Here is a 15,196-nt window from a genome sequence, read left to right as displayed (position 1 = left end):
ACCATTGCTGGTAGAGATAATGAGGAACATGATAGGACCTTACAAATAGTTTTGGAAAGAGCTTCGAAGCATAATATTCGTTTCAATGACAGTAAGATTCAATATCGATGCTCAGAGATCAAGTTAATGGGGCATGTTATTTCAAATGGTACTATTCGTCCCGACGACAAATACATTCGCGCAATTACAGAAATAAAAACACCCACTAATAAAACTGAGGTACTGAGACTTTTAGGATTGTTCAAATACTTGGTACGGTTCATTCCCAATCTTTCAAAAAAGACGGCTCTTATGCAAGAGGTGTCAAGAAAGGATGTAGTATGGCAGTGTACTTCCGCTCATGATGAAGAACTGAATAGTTTATTACAGGTGATTTCTACGAGTCCGGTACTGACTATCTATGACCCTAAGGAACCAGTCAATGGTCATACAAACAGACAGTTCCAAAGACGGGATTGGGGTTGCGGGATTGTTTGTGAACGGTTCCACTATTTTTTCTACGGACGGGATTTTGAAGTTCAATCTGGCCATAAACCGCTTGCTACATTAATAAATCGTGATATAGACAGTGTGACGGTGCGCTTGCATCGCATGTTTATGTTTTTGCTCAAATATCCGGGTTTGTCGATTGTCTACACCCCTGGAAAAAACATGTTGGTTGCGGATTGTCTTTCTAGAGCTCCATTAGATGATCCTGTCGAAGATGATTTGAACTTGGTTGGGTTGATCCACACTGTTACAAAACGTGTTTGCATGTCCGAGGAGAATTACAAAGCTTTGTAGAAGCAACTCGAAATGACGAAAGATATAGCCGAATTTTCAAATACATTCAAGACGACTGGCCATCATACCATAAACTAGACGATTTGTCTCAGCAATTCTATAAGGTAAAGGGTGAGCTTCACTTTGAACAGGGTCTTCTTTTTAAAAATCATCGTTTAGTTATACCATCAGAGTTACAACATAATATGTGTCGGTGGTTACATGCTCCACATATGGGAATAGAAAAAACACTCGCACGAGCTCGCATCCACGTCTATTGGCCAGGTATGACTAACGATATCATTGAAACTGTCAAAGACTGCAAAACATGCGAGAGTTTCAAACGAAACAATCAAAAAGAGCCTTTGCTTCAAGACAGTCGGCCTGATTACCCATTCCACAAAGTCTAGGTAGATATTTTTGAGTATGGGGGTGATAATTATCTTTCTTTGATTGATGCTTACTCTGGATTACTTTGCACCGAAATGTTGAAGGATAAATCTGCTGCTCAGGTTATTAGGGCACTCGAAAATATCTTCTGTCGCTATGGTTACCCCACGGAGATCAGATGTGACAATGTTCCATTCAATTTCGAGCAATGTGATAGGTATGCAGATGAATGTAATCGAGAACCGAGAACCGAGACATCCCCAAAGTAATGGGTTGTCCATGTAGGGGAGTTGTCCATGTTTCAGTATCGGCTGTTAGAGTATAATAATACTCCTGTTGCCAGCATGAAAATGTCTCCTTCCCAAATATTTTTTGGTCGTTTGTTGAAGACCAAACTGCCAATAAATCCCACTTTGTTACAATATAGAGATATCGACACAACATTGGTGAAGAATCTCATTGAGCATGAGCATGAGCATGACGACCGTGCAATTCGTAGTTGCTGCTCCGTGATCGACCAGAACAATCGCAATTGCACAGGGAACCAATGGATGGAAGCATGGGATTTGCTATCCACCCTCAATGTGCACAGTCCGAGAGCTCTAGTATTTTTAGATGGTCGATAACGGCGCTCACCTCTGCATTCGCCAGAAGCACCTCTGCATTCGCCACGAGTTCCTGCGGAGTTTTATTGGATTCTGGGGGCTAGGTTTTTTATGGCAGAGGTTCGTCTTGGTTAACGGGTTGCCAATGTGATAGTAATGAAAGGGTGGTATATTCTAATTGGATGCCGAAACGAGCTTTTTTTTTTGCTCGTATCGAATTCTAACAGTTACCTGCTAGAACTACCAAGTTGTAAGAATAGGGATAGAAGATGGAAACGGTATGAAAGCCCATTTCCAGTTCTAGCGATTGCTAGAACATGAGAAATATATGAAAAGGTACAAAGTAGGAGGAATGGAACGGGCCTGAGATTGAACCCACGACCTCCTGCGTATAAGACAGAAGCGGTAGCCATATGACCACCAAGCCCGTTTTACAACATTGGTGAAGAATCTCATTGATAAGAAACGAAGCACCCAGAAGAAATACTTTGACCAACATGCTAAACCATTGCCAGTTCTAAATGAAGGACAACGAGTGATGTTCAAGAAAAGCGGAAAAGATTGGCACTACGGGCAAATTGTTAGAAAATTTAAGGAGAGATCCGATATTATCGTAGATAATTTTAACAATCATTTCCGAAGGAACCGTCGGTTCATTGCACAAACCAGTAATAATGACATCAACACAAGTGACAGATTTCAGGTAGAGGTAACTAAAAGTTGAATAAGAAATAACTTTGTAATCTTTCGGATGGACTTTAGAAACTCCGCAAACTTTGTTATTCTCTAAACTTCTTTATTGTCGCTGTAGCAATGGAACCAGTGGAAATGTCTCCGTAGGCGTGAAACAGACCTATGTGTTAACAAATGCTCCTATAAGTTAATTTGTTGCAATTTTTTTTAACTAAATTAAAAATTAACGACCAATAAGTTGTATTGGGATGTAAAACTGTTTTTTTAAATCATCCTAGAAGTTATTCTAACAGAAAAGAAAGGTTAGTTTGTTGTGGTCAGATTGCCGTTTGAAAGCTCGTAGGAATTGTCAGGTCACTGAATTGAAAGCTGACAAAAGAGCCTAAGTAACATTTTTAGTTTTATAAGGGCCTTCAAGAGCATAATTTACTCTATAAGAGTGTTATAAAACCAGTTCAAAACCAAAATGTTACTAGGGAGTTTAAATCAAAAAATCCTTTAAAAATCAGGATCTTGCTTCACATTCTATTTACGGGGAGCGCAACACCTATGGTTTTCTGAACCTATCCAGGATTTTGGGAATCCCACGAGATTTCTGAATTTTTGTAACAGGGCTGAACGTCGATGAACATCATTTGAAATATTTAAGTCGTCCATTGATATCTGGTAGACTAACTTGCGAACAATATACATACATCAGTTGAATCGAGCGAAAATGGCAAACTTTCTGTACACTAAAGTAATGATTTTGTGTGTGTTACTTCTACGTGAAGTTAAACGATTTACAATGATATGGAAATGTTAATATCATCTTCCAACTTAGACGTACATGTTCATGATAGAATTAGAGGCGAAAGTATAGAATTGATAGTTCCGTTAGGATACGGCAGGCATGAAGAATGTTTTTATAGAAGTCGATTTGAAAGCGAGCGGAGGGAGATATTTGTGATGGCACATATCACACGACCTTCCTTCTGCCAAGCTCCCGTATGAAGGGGGAGGGAAGAATATCAGTGTGGAAGCTGATATATCTCCACTGGCTCCACTCAGCATTTCGCTGGGAAAGGCTATGATGTCTGGCAGTTCCTTGTTCAAACCTACTTGGAGTCTGTGAACGTGCTGTGCTGCCGAATAGGATAGGAAGGCTAAAGCGTTATTGGTGGGTTTCGTGTCTGATACTCATCTTGGATGTGTCCGGGATAAGCCCACTTCAAAAGCAATGTGGAAGAGTTTCGAAGATACGTTTGCGAAGAAATCAGCTGGAAGGCAGACCGTGATCCGGAAGCAAATTGCAAGATTGCATCTAAAGGACGGCAGCTCAAATCGAACTCATTTGCTGGAATTTGAAGACCTGATTCATCAGTTGCGTCGTGTACCATAGACCAAATAAGTCAGTATGCGGGATCGAAGCTAGAAGAAAAAGATATTTGTTCATCTCTGGCGTTGACGCTTCCGGAATTATACGACACACTGGTAACTGCTCTAGAAAACTTACCTGAAAATGATCTAACGTACGAAGTAATGAAGACCCGTCTGATAGATAAAGAGTCGAAGCGAAACGAACGAAAATACATCCTGGAGGACAAGCCAGCGGCGTTTGTTGGTGACAAACAAAAGAAAGAAGCAAGGTTCAACGGTAAATGTCATGCATGTAGAAGAAGAGGCCATATGAAGAAGGATTGCAGGAAAGGTAAAGCTAATGCAAATGTGGCGAATTCATCCAAAGCAGTGGCATTCATGGTAGATCGAGGGAATTTCGAGCGAGAAAGCGTCGGGAAGATCATCTTTAAATTAAACTCTGGATCGAGTGACCATCTCGTTAATACGAAAGCCTATTTTACATCCCTGAAACCTGTGCACCAGCCGGCGATCAGAAACGTCGCGAAGGATGGTCAATTTTTGGAGGCCAAACTAGTGGGTGCTATTATCGGAAAAAGTAACCGTGGAATTCCACTCCACGATGTCCAGATGTCCTATATGTTCCAAGCCTTAGTGATAACCTAATGTCAGTCAAAAAATGGCAAAAGCAGGGATTGAAGTTGTATTCAATGAGAATTCAGCTATACTGAAGTTGAATATCAGATCAATTGCTACAACGTACTTACGAGGAAACTTATACGAACTTGAAGTGGACGTGCCGAAGAAGTAAGCTAATGTATGTGACATTGAAGCTGGAAAACTGTGGCACCGGCGTTTGGGCCACATTAGTCAACAAGATTTTGATACGATGGATAGGCATAGCGTACTTAAAGGAGTTAACAAAGCACCAAAAATTGGAATTTGTGAACCATGTATTTGTGTGGCCCACATTCGCCGAACGAGCTATCCGTTGGTGTGATCGCTGGTGTGCTGTCTTATTCAGCGTGTTACTCCGTTCGTTGCCCGACGAGGAAGGAGGCAAAGTCATGGCTTGCTATTCACTAGTCAATGTGGCAACCGAACCGTTATACGAATGATATTTGCATTATCAATGCACGCTGGAATAGGATTCTCCATTTTTTAATATATCTCTCCCTCACATTCCCCTTCTTCTCTCACCAAAAAGAGGAAAAAAAACCACTTTACTTGAGGTTTTCATAAACAACTATTTACATCTCTTTTTTTTTTTTTTCGATTGCAGCCAAGTCTAATTTTACAATCCAATATCCGTACTCAATTCCCATTTTAAAATACATCCTAATTCAAATTTGAATCGTTGCGTTCTGCTGGTCCACCTTTTGCACGACCAATCCGCCCCTTTACCATCGAATGCTGCAACAATACGATACTCTTCAAGAGCACCTTCGACAATACAAGCAGAAATCGCTGAGAAATGCAAATCATTTATTCCGAAAACAAATCATTGTAACTCGAAACCGATAAGAACAACAAATCGTTCCGATTACCTTCGATATAACAAGTGAAAACCGATAAGAATACGAATCATTTGTCTAGGCACTACTCCAGAGTTCTTTCGACATCTTAGCTCGATTAATAAGCATATGCGGTATTTCGAAAAATTTCGTTTCAGGTGGTTCGAAACGAAATTCCGCGGAATTTCGCGGAATTTGAGCATGGCGAAACCTGATTTCTTGATTTCGTTTCGTTTCGTAAAATTACAAAAAAATCGCTAGAAAAAACTAGCTTCTAACGAAATTTAACGGAATTCCGCGGAATTTCTAAATAAATTTAAACTTAAATCAAAATTCATATTATCAAAAATTTTGGCTGCGCCGCTGAACTAAAACATAGAACTATTTTCAAGACCTTATGTTTCACTTTTTTTTTTAAACGCTTACTTCTCCTTCTTCTTCTTCAATGGTTTTACATTCCAACTGGAACTTAGCCTGATTTTCAACTTAATATTCCATTAGCACTTCCTTAATATAAACTGAAAGCTTTTCTATGCCCATTATTGCATTATTTAGTATCTTGTGTGGCAAAAACAATGGATACACTATGTTCAGGGTGTCGAGAATATCTCCAACATCGAAAACATCTTAGACCATAGGGGTCGTACACTAATTACGTAAGCAATTTTTCTGGAATTTTCAAACATCCCTCCCCCCCCATGTAAGATTTTTCTCATATAAATATTTTTTTATTTATGTAATAAAATGGCAGACTCCCCTCCCCCATAAGTGCTTACGTAATTAGTGTACGACCCCATACCGAGAATCGAACTTGGATTAGGAATCATACGCCTTTGCTTGCAAGGCTACTTGAGACGCTTAACGGATAGCCACTCAAAACGGGAATTTTAATACAGCAATACTTTTCTATGAGGACGTTAATGCTTTCAAAGAAATATCTCTTTATGTGAATGAATCCTTAGAATATTCAGAAAATTTTTGCCCACACACATTTATTCTAACATGTTTAGTTGCTTAAAACATGCCATCAACAGAAAATACGCACATTGTACAATTCTTTCAAGCGAACAAAAGTCGTGGAGAAAGTACACGGTGGACAATTTGAAACGTGATTTTTTTTCGAAAACTGTTTAAGGAGTTTTTGTCTACTAAGCTCCATTGTATACAAAGATAGTTGGAAGGCCAAAGACACGAAACAACTCATCCCTAGGATCAGAAGCACTATCCGGAAATGACAGCCGTCCAACGGTTATGTGAAACCTGCAAGATTAAACTACCCTAGCAGCACTCGCTACTCGGGATGCCTACCGGTGGACCACGGACCATATGCTATCGTCAACGTTTAAACGCATGTTTAAAGACTAAGGCCAACTCTTTATATAACATATATCAGATTGAACTGTACTTCTTTGCAGTTTTCTACCAGAGCCATTCTTTCCATTCCCATTATTTAGTGGCCACCCGTTACATACCCCATTCTGAGTCACAAATACGTATTTAGTTTTCTTCTATAAAACGTCTCTAGTATGTTGTTAGAAATTTCCTCGTAAAGAGAAGAAGAAAACGAATATAAATAAGCAAAACTTGGGCTGTCTATTCCTGTGTGATGCGCGGTCGTACAAATGCCAACTTTGTTTTATATATATGGAAGAAGATGATCAAAATTTTAAAATTCCATGCAAATTGTACGAAAAACCATTACAAATGCCAACTTTGTTTTATATATATAGAAGATTTATTTTGTTTCAAACAAATTCCCATAGGTATAAACATTTATTATTGTCTTAAAGCCACCGACAAATCACCTCCAAATTACTTGTTATTGTGCCAGGAATACTAAGTTGCCAAAAGCATGCTTATAGAGCATTATATTTGGCGTGAATCAACACGAAGTGTTTGAAATTTGAAATCAAAATTGATATGTGCTTTTAAAAGCTTTTAAAGCCTGTCCACGTTAAATTTCTGACACTTAGATAATGCCCAAATAATTTGTTGCCATTTCATCAATTGGATGAGAGCTGAAACATGCTGAAAGCATCACATAAAGTGTAGAGATTCATCTGTTATGAAAATGGATCGTGTAAGTGGTTTGTGATTTTTTAAAAAATCCGCATTGGGAGATGGGTGTCCGAAATTTAACGTGGACAGGCTTTAACAAGCCTTCCGAAATCCAAAACTAATTTCACTCACATTTTTAAGAGCACACCATTCAATACGGAAGCAACGCACAACTGTCATTTTCATTATTCCACGCATGGTGGAACGCAGGGTTGTATGACATTCGCCAGAAAGACATTTTGCCAGAGACATTTTCCCAGAATGAACCATTACCCAGAAAGCCATTCGCCAGAATGAATCATTCCCCAGAATTGATCATCTCCTATTTGTCATTGGATCCCGGGTAGAAGCCGTGATATTGATAACAAAACAAGATATTAACTTGTTTGAAATAAGAGTAAAAATAACAAGCGAAAATAACAAAAATTTGCACCGAAATATCATAAAAATATCAGGTTTTGCCATTAACAAGAACAAACTAATGGCTCAAGATATTAATAAGTTCTTGTTAATGGCAAAACCTGCTATTTTTATGATATTTCGGTGCATTTTTTTGTTATTTTTGCTTGTTATTTTTACTCTTATTTCAAACAAGTTAATATCATGTTTTGTTATCAATATCACGTTTTACTGTTATTGAGCAATTTTCGTCTACCCGGGATAAGATCCCTTCGCTAGAAATAGACGTTTGCCAGGATTAAAGCAATGGTGGGTATAATCCCTTCTTTAAAACAAGGCGCTTGCCCGAATTAATGCAATGGTAAATATGATCCCTTCTTAAAAAGCAGGCGCTTGCCCGGATTAGGGCAATGGCAGATGTGATTCATTTTTTTTAAAGTAGGCGTTTGTCGGGATTAATATAATGGAAGATGTGATTCCTTCTTTAAAAGTAAGCGCTTGTCCGGATTTACCCTTTCAAGACGGATGGGTCATATGTGACACAGCCGCCTTAAAAGGGTTAAGGCAATGGTAAATGTGATCCCTTCTTTGAAAATGGGCCTTTCCCAGAAATGAAGCAATGGTGGTTTGATTATTTTTTTCCCTATCCTGGATATAATTCCTTCTTAAGAAGTAGACATTTTGCCTAGACTACAAGATAGAACTTCTTCAATGAGGGCAAATAGCTGTCTATAATGACTTAAAGTGATATTATTCAATTGTAGATATGATTCAATCAAATGAAGTCTGCGTCTGGAATGATGCAAAGAAATATGATATCCATTCGAAAACTGTTTGTTTGGTATTAGACAAATATAAATGTATTTTTTTGACAAATTGTATCCATCTTTCTGAACTTTGTCTAATATGTTAAATAATCCCTTTTAAGAATAGAAAAATTCTTTAGCCATCAATAATAATCGGAATTTCTAACCGTCTAAGACGAGTTAGGTAACTCCATTTAATTCCACCAATTTTTTTCGATATCTTTGCAGATACGTATTCGACCACAACTGTGTGGTCGTCTCAGTGTCTCGTACGAGACTCGACTTAGTACGAGACACTGAAGACGACCACACAGTTAATGATCAGCTACGTATCTGCAAAGATATCGAAATAATTGGTGGAATTAAATGGAGTTACTTAACTCGTCTTAGACGATTGAATACATTCCACTAAAAAGAGCTTAAAATATTATTTCGGAATTTCTAGTTTAACTATTTCTGTCAGTTTTAAAATTTCCAGCCATTTTGGGAGTTTTCTTTCAAATTCTTGCACCATTAAGCAGATTGAGGATTTTGTGTTGTTTTTTGGTTAGACTTACGTTTATTATTCATGATAAATAAATCTACAGAGAAATACAAAGAACTAAGCTAACTTAAATTGTATTTTCAACCACATTGAAACCTTGGTTCAACTTGAATAGTACGTAGTAGCAACTCCAGGAAATTTATTAATTGGTACACTTATAATATCATTTGAAATGAGTTTAATAATTTAGATTAAAAAAGGGAAGAACTATATTAAATATCGTTAAGGCACTTAGATCACAATTGGTTAATGTTTGATGATTTTGTATGTGTTTCAAATGAGAATGTTTTTTCTTCTCTTATCATACCCTTGATAAAAATAACCCGGCCACCATTCTTAAAAACATCATCTTTAAAGAAAGTTAAAAGCAAAAGCCATTTCTATTGGTTTTTGGCTGAAATACATAATTTTTTTTTTTTTTTTTTTTTTTTTTATCTTTATTAAAGTGATTTTTAAGATGGTACAAAGTTCATCACTTAAAAATACATAATTGGTATAAGCTATTCGGTTAGAAATTGGGATGGAAAAGCCTTCGATCGGAAAGTGAGCTCTTGTTTCCGATCGACAGCTTTTGGCCTGACTTCTGACTCGTTTCTAGAAACGACTAAATTTGGATCGACCTATTCTGCAGATGAGGTCGATCGCCTTACTCTACGTTTTATATTGCAACGATAGCCTAGCAAGATTTTTCGTTTTTTCCTATTTACAATGGTTTGGCAAACTTAAGTCTTATCTAAAGAAGAAATGAATTGAAATCGATGTATTTACTCCGGATTAAATACCATCTTAATTGTATCGTTCATAGAACTTACAATAAAAATATATCATAGATATATGGGACCAAAATTACCGACCCCCAATCTGCGGCCCTTCTATTACCACCCCTCGGATCAACAAACGGATCGTGTGGGGTTCAAGGACCGTTAGAATTGGATGATTCGGTAAGCAATACAGCAAAAAATCCTACACGAAATGTTCAAATCAGATCTCATACTATTCGGGATCGTTCGCTTCGGTTGCTGGATCCTCCCGGTTGGATTTATCCATCGTTTCGAGAATCACGCCGTTTGTCCGCTCCCAAACGAAGCGAAGAAATTACCTTCCCCGTCCTTCGGGTGGACTCGGCTAACGTTGATTCCGTCTTGATGGGCAAATACCGCTGTGAGTCCGAGAGTAACCGCACCTAAAGCTTCCCACATTGTCGAACAACATGTTTGAGATTCTTTGCGATAGAGATTCCGGCCTGCTCGGCAACTGCTGCTGCTTCTGTGGGCTACGCTCCCGGTAATCCGCTCGTGACGTTGTACTAACGCTCCGGCAGCTCACCGGACTTGGGCGAACAGATGATAGACAGACAGACAGTGCGCGGTTGCATACTTGGCCTTCTGACTTAAAAACTACAACAAGCGTCCTCCTGCACGGCTGTTGACTAAATTATAAATCACATCGTTTTACGAATATTATCTTCCGCGTGACAAGTTAATACCACTTGCCGCCAGACGGAGGTTGGTGCGATAATACAAAAGAGTGATTTTTGCTGCTTATGCTCTACTCAGGCATACACGCACTGGGGAAAATCGATTTCTGGAAGAAAATTTTTCACCTAGTATCGGTGAGTCATAATTTTCTCCTGGAAGAGATTTTTCCGACGCTCACATTTCGCACACTCGCTATGGTAAATAACTTAAAATAGCTTAGAATAAACAAACAAACACTCGGATTCAAACTCGTTCGCGCGCATCCAAATAAATCACATTGCACTCTCGAAGCTACGCTTGCGTCCACATTTACAGCGAATAGGGATGACAGAACTGGTAGACCAACCGTTGGGAGCGTTCGGTTTTCTGCATGATGCCCTTTTTGTAGTACTGCCGAATCGAGCGGGACAGTTTGTCGTAGTTCATGGCAGGGCGATTCTTGCGGCGTCCCCACAAACGAGCTACCCGGACGGAATCTTCAATCTTGAAGACACCCTTGGTACGGTCGATCCACCGGATGGCGGTTCCGTGCTGTTCCGGCGTCGCCAGGAGTTCTTTCAGGAATTGCCACAGGTGAATGTGGGATCCACCTTGGCGGGGTTTGCCGGTGGTGGGATTACTTCCGGTGGTGGTTGGGCCACCGGATGTGGTTGGGCCGGTCGGATTGGCGGTTCCTTCCAGGGGCATGTCTTCATCGTCATCTGGAAATAAAGAAATGGGAAATTGTTAATTGATAGTCAATTGGAGATACGGTGCTGGGATGTTTTCTTCCTAAAGCTGCGTCAGAATTGATCTATTTCGTATCTTGAAGCATGTTGAATTTCAGGGCCAAAAGAAGTGCAAGATGTAGTGTTAGATCAAAATTCCGTCGAAAATTGACTTACATTGGCACTGTTAAAATTGAAATATATTTCATGACTTTTTCTCTTAGAAGTTTGATTATTCCTGGAGTAGTTTTTGTGAAATTATTTTCGAAAGAATTTTAGAAGAAATTCTAGGATCTTCTTTGCAAAATCCAATCGGTAATTCTCCGGAAATTCTAATGAAAATTTCATCGTAAAATTATGTAAGAATTCCTTTGCTAAATCTATCCGAAAAATTTTCAGGCTATCCTTTGGACATTTCTTCGAGAATTCATTCTGAAATTTCCGCAAGAATTTATTTCCAAAATTTCTTCTAAATATCCTTCAGAATTCCTGTCGTCTCTAGGAATTCCCTCCAGGAATAATTTAGAAAATTTCTAATGATTCTAATGCAAAAACTCTGGAAAAGCAAAATTGACTGGGAGGATCAACTGGATGGAGAATTACTGAAGGATTGGACAAATTTCTTGGATGCTCTACCACTTGCAGAAGTTAAACGACGAGTTGTTACGAATGAAGCTGTCAAGATCGAAATCCATAGATTCTCAGACGCTTCAAACATGGCCTACGGTGCGTGTGTTTACCTTCGATCAGTATTCGACGATGGCACAGCTATTGCGAAGTTGATTACTAGCAAATCAAAGGTCTGTTCAATCGCTCCATTGTCTACTACTACCCCTACTACAGTTATTCTCTGGTCGGACAGCCAAGTAGATTTAACATGGTTGAACAAACCTATGGATCGTCTACAGATATTCGTGAGAAATCGTGTTGCAGTAATAAATCAGGACAATCCGGCTAATATTGTGTCTCGCGGAATGTTAGCTAAAATGCTTTCTAAAAATATGAAGCATTTTTGGTGGCACTACTAAGATTTGTTTGCAGAAGAGGAGTTACTGATAGTGATAATGGAACCAATTTCGTGGGAGCGAGATCGGAACTGCGTGAGCTGTACGAGCTCTTCAAGGCTAACCTCACTAGTGGTGGAAGGCTATCGCAGTTTTGTCAAGTCAAAAGGAGATCAAGTGGATAACAATTCCCCCTAGCGCACCTTATTTCGGAGGGTTATGGGAGGCTGGAGTTAAAAGTGTCATATCTGTTATGAAAAAAGTATATCAATCCGCTTCCCTGGCAATTATGGAATTTGCGTCCTTCCTTTACCAAATTGAGGCCATACACAGAAAAAAATAAATCACTTAAATTTTTTTTTAATTACTCAACTTTGAGTTCAAAGTTCACATTTTTAGCTCACTAGTGGGTAGTTGTCTCACTCCCTCTCATGAATGTTATTAAAAACAAAGGGAGCTGCATCGACCCAACGTGTGCTCTTTCGTGGGAGAAGCCAAATTTAAGTTGTTTTCGTCATAGTCCCGGGTGAGTGGAAATATCATAAATTTGAGTTGGTGAAAATTCAACACGGCAGTAAAGGCAAAATACTCACCGGATTTTATTGCATTTTATTTATTTTTGGCTTCTTCAACGCAAGGGCGGATTTGAGTGCAAGGAACCCAATAGTGAGTTGATCTGCGGTTCCGTGACCAAACTCGAGAACTTTTTTTTGCTCATTCCTCTGACCCCAATGACCCTAATGTTTTGAGCTATTTGATGATCAATCGACCTTTAATTGCTATTCCTGAAGCCTGTCTCGATGACATTCCCATCAATCGAAAATGTCAACATATTCAACTACTTCGACAGCATTTTTGGAACCGCTGGTCGAAAGAATATTTGGTAGAGCTTCAAACTCGTTCGAAATGGACAAGAAAACATGCAGATGTCGTTTCCAAAACCGTCGTGCCTTTAAAGGAAGACAAGGTCCCGATAATCTGACTTGCGTCGAAGATGACCGTTTGGGGAACAGCATCTTCATGCGGCCGATCCATAAATTGCCCCCACTATCCATTCTAGAAGAAGGCGGTGCACCTACAACATCACTTCTTTCTCGGTGGGAGTGTGTTCAGTCCGCAACCCAGCGAAGTGAAGAAATTAGCCACGCCTCCTTGCGGAACCATCGCCATCTTCTGCGCTCAACGCAGAACAAATTTTGAATAAAACCATGGTGCCCCCAGCACCAGTGACCATCTGATCAGTCATCAGCACCATCTCAGAAAGGGGCCATTACCGTGAAGTACACAAGATCGCGAGTGATTCGATCCCGTTATGGGTGATACGGCGGCTGGTTCAGCCGTGACGAAAGGGCGCAAGAAAAAAGCTCCATCGAACAACATATACTCCTCTCTGAAGGATGATGATGCCGGTGATCCACTGGCCAAACGGATGAGCGGAAGGAGAAGTGCCCGTTGATTTTCGTCAAAGGGAATCCCTCTAATCTGCGGTCCGTGCTACGGGAACGCATATCTGCAGACAACCTCAAGTGCACACTCAAACTTTGCACTGATGGACTCAAGCTTATGGCAGACACGAAACTTCACCACTACAGAGTGCTGGAGATTCTTGAGAAAGGAAAACATGAGTTTTACTCTAATGACATTCCGAGTGACAAACCGCTGAAGGTGGTTCTACGAGGACTGGATGATATGAATATCAAAGAGCTGGAAATGTTACTGGTTGAGTCCGGTCTGCGGCTCACGAACTTGTTCAAAATCACCCGCCGGGATACCTCCCGAAAATATCGAGACCAGCTTTACCTGGTTCATCTGGTCAACGGATCCATCTCGTTGAAGGATCTTCAGAAAATCAAAGCCATTGACAGCATCATTGTCGAGTGGCAACGCTACAGACCTTTCCATCCCCAAGCAGCACGCGCAACATCTTTCAAATAGGTGTTTGTTCCTAATAAATTGCATTGAAGACACTGGCAATACATCGAGTCACACTAAAGCAACTTTCCAGTTTCAGAAAATCACAATGTTTCATTGCCGTTTAAGTGGCGTCGCAATATTCTACCCATCTGACTTCTTGGGTGGTTTAAAACTCGATGTGTTTCACATCAGAAACAAAACAGATAAGTTGCAGAATTAATAACACTTCGGTTCATTGCTGTTACAACAATGTTTCTGATATGTTGCAAAACACTTTGAGCTCAGCTGAGCAGTATTTTATTTTTGATAGTCCCCTGCATGTTCCGTATAAGGTACAATGAAGTTACAAATGACTTTGTTGTTTATGTAGTACACTTGTAGCAGAATCTTCAAACAGAATTGTTGGTGTGATGGTTATAGTAGCAGGTTGCAAATCTCAAGGTCCATGGTTCGATTCCCGGTTGGTTTTTGTGGTTATATTTTCATTGTAGCTGCAAGATGTTGCAAATAGGCTCCACCTCTTGCGCTTTTTGTGTCACAAAAGAGTTCCAAATACGACGCGTTGTGCATAAGTCAGACCTTTAGTAAGTCACACCACAGTTGTTGTTACTCACTGAGAAACAAGAGGTGTTGCTTAGGTCGTGATGTGACTCAGTGTATGAGGTGCTTTAACTTCGGCCATGGAACAAAAAACTGCCACATGGCCCATCGGTGCAACACTCGTGGCGAAGGGCACGAAGATCGCGCATGCAACCACAACATCATGGCATCAATCACCCCAATAACGCAAGAAGAGCTCCAATGTTCAAACTGCGGTGGTAATCATCGGTCCTCTTCGAGGGACTGTCCGAAGCGGGCAGATTTCATTGAACTTTTTGTATGAGCGAAAAAGGGATATAATGTTCTAGAAAAATCTCGTGTGTGTGTGTGTGTGTGTGTGTGTGTTTTGGTATCTTGCCAGAAGGTCCCTCAGTCCGTCAGCTG

General features: G+C 39.8%; 1 protein-coding gene across 1 annotated transcript in view; it reads right to left on the bottom strand.

The window, feature by feature from the left end:
• Positions 1–9,516: 9,516 nt before the first annotated feature.
• LOC134226288 (DNA-binding protein D-ETS-4) overlaps positions 9,517–15,196 on the bottom strand; it is a 77,912-nt gene continuing 72,232 nt past the window's right edge. The window contains exon 5 of the mRNA XM_062706960.1: positions 9,517–11,288. Coding sequence (XP_062562944.1) covers positions 10,897–11,288 — 392 coding nt within the window. The 3' untranslated portion in view covers positions 9,517–10,896. The remainder of the gene's footprint in view (positions 11,289–15,196) is intronic.

The sequence above is a fragment of the Armigeres subalbatus genome, chromosome 3 (assembly GCF_024139115.2).
Source record: "Armigeres subalbatus isolate Guangzhou_Male chromosome 3, GZ_Asu_2, whole genome shotgun sequence".
NCBI classification, from domain to species: Eukaryota; Metazoa; Arthropoda; class Insecta; order Diptera; family Culicidae; genus Armigeres; species Armigeres subalbatus.
Note: the sequence above shows the minus strand (reverse complement) of the source record. Positions and strands in the feature narration are given on the sequence as shown.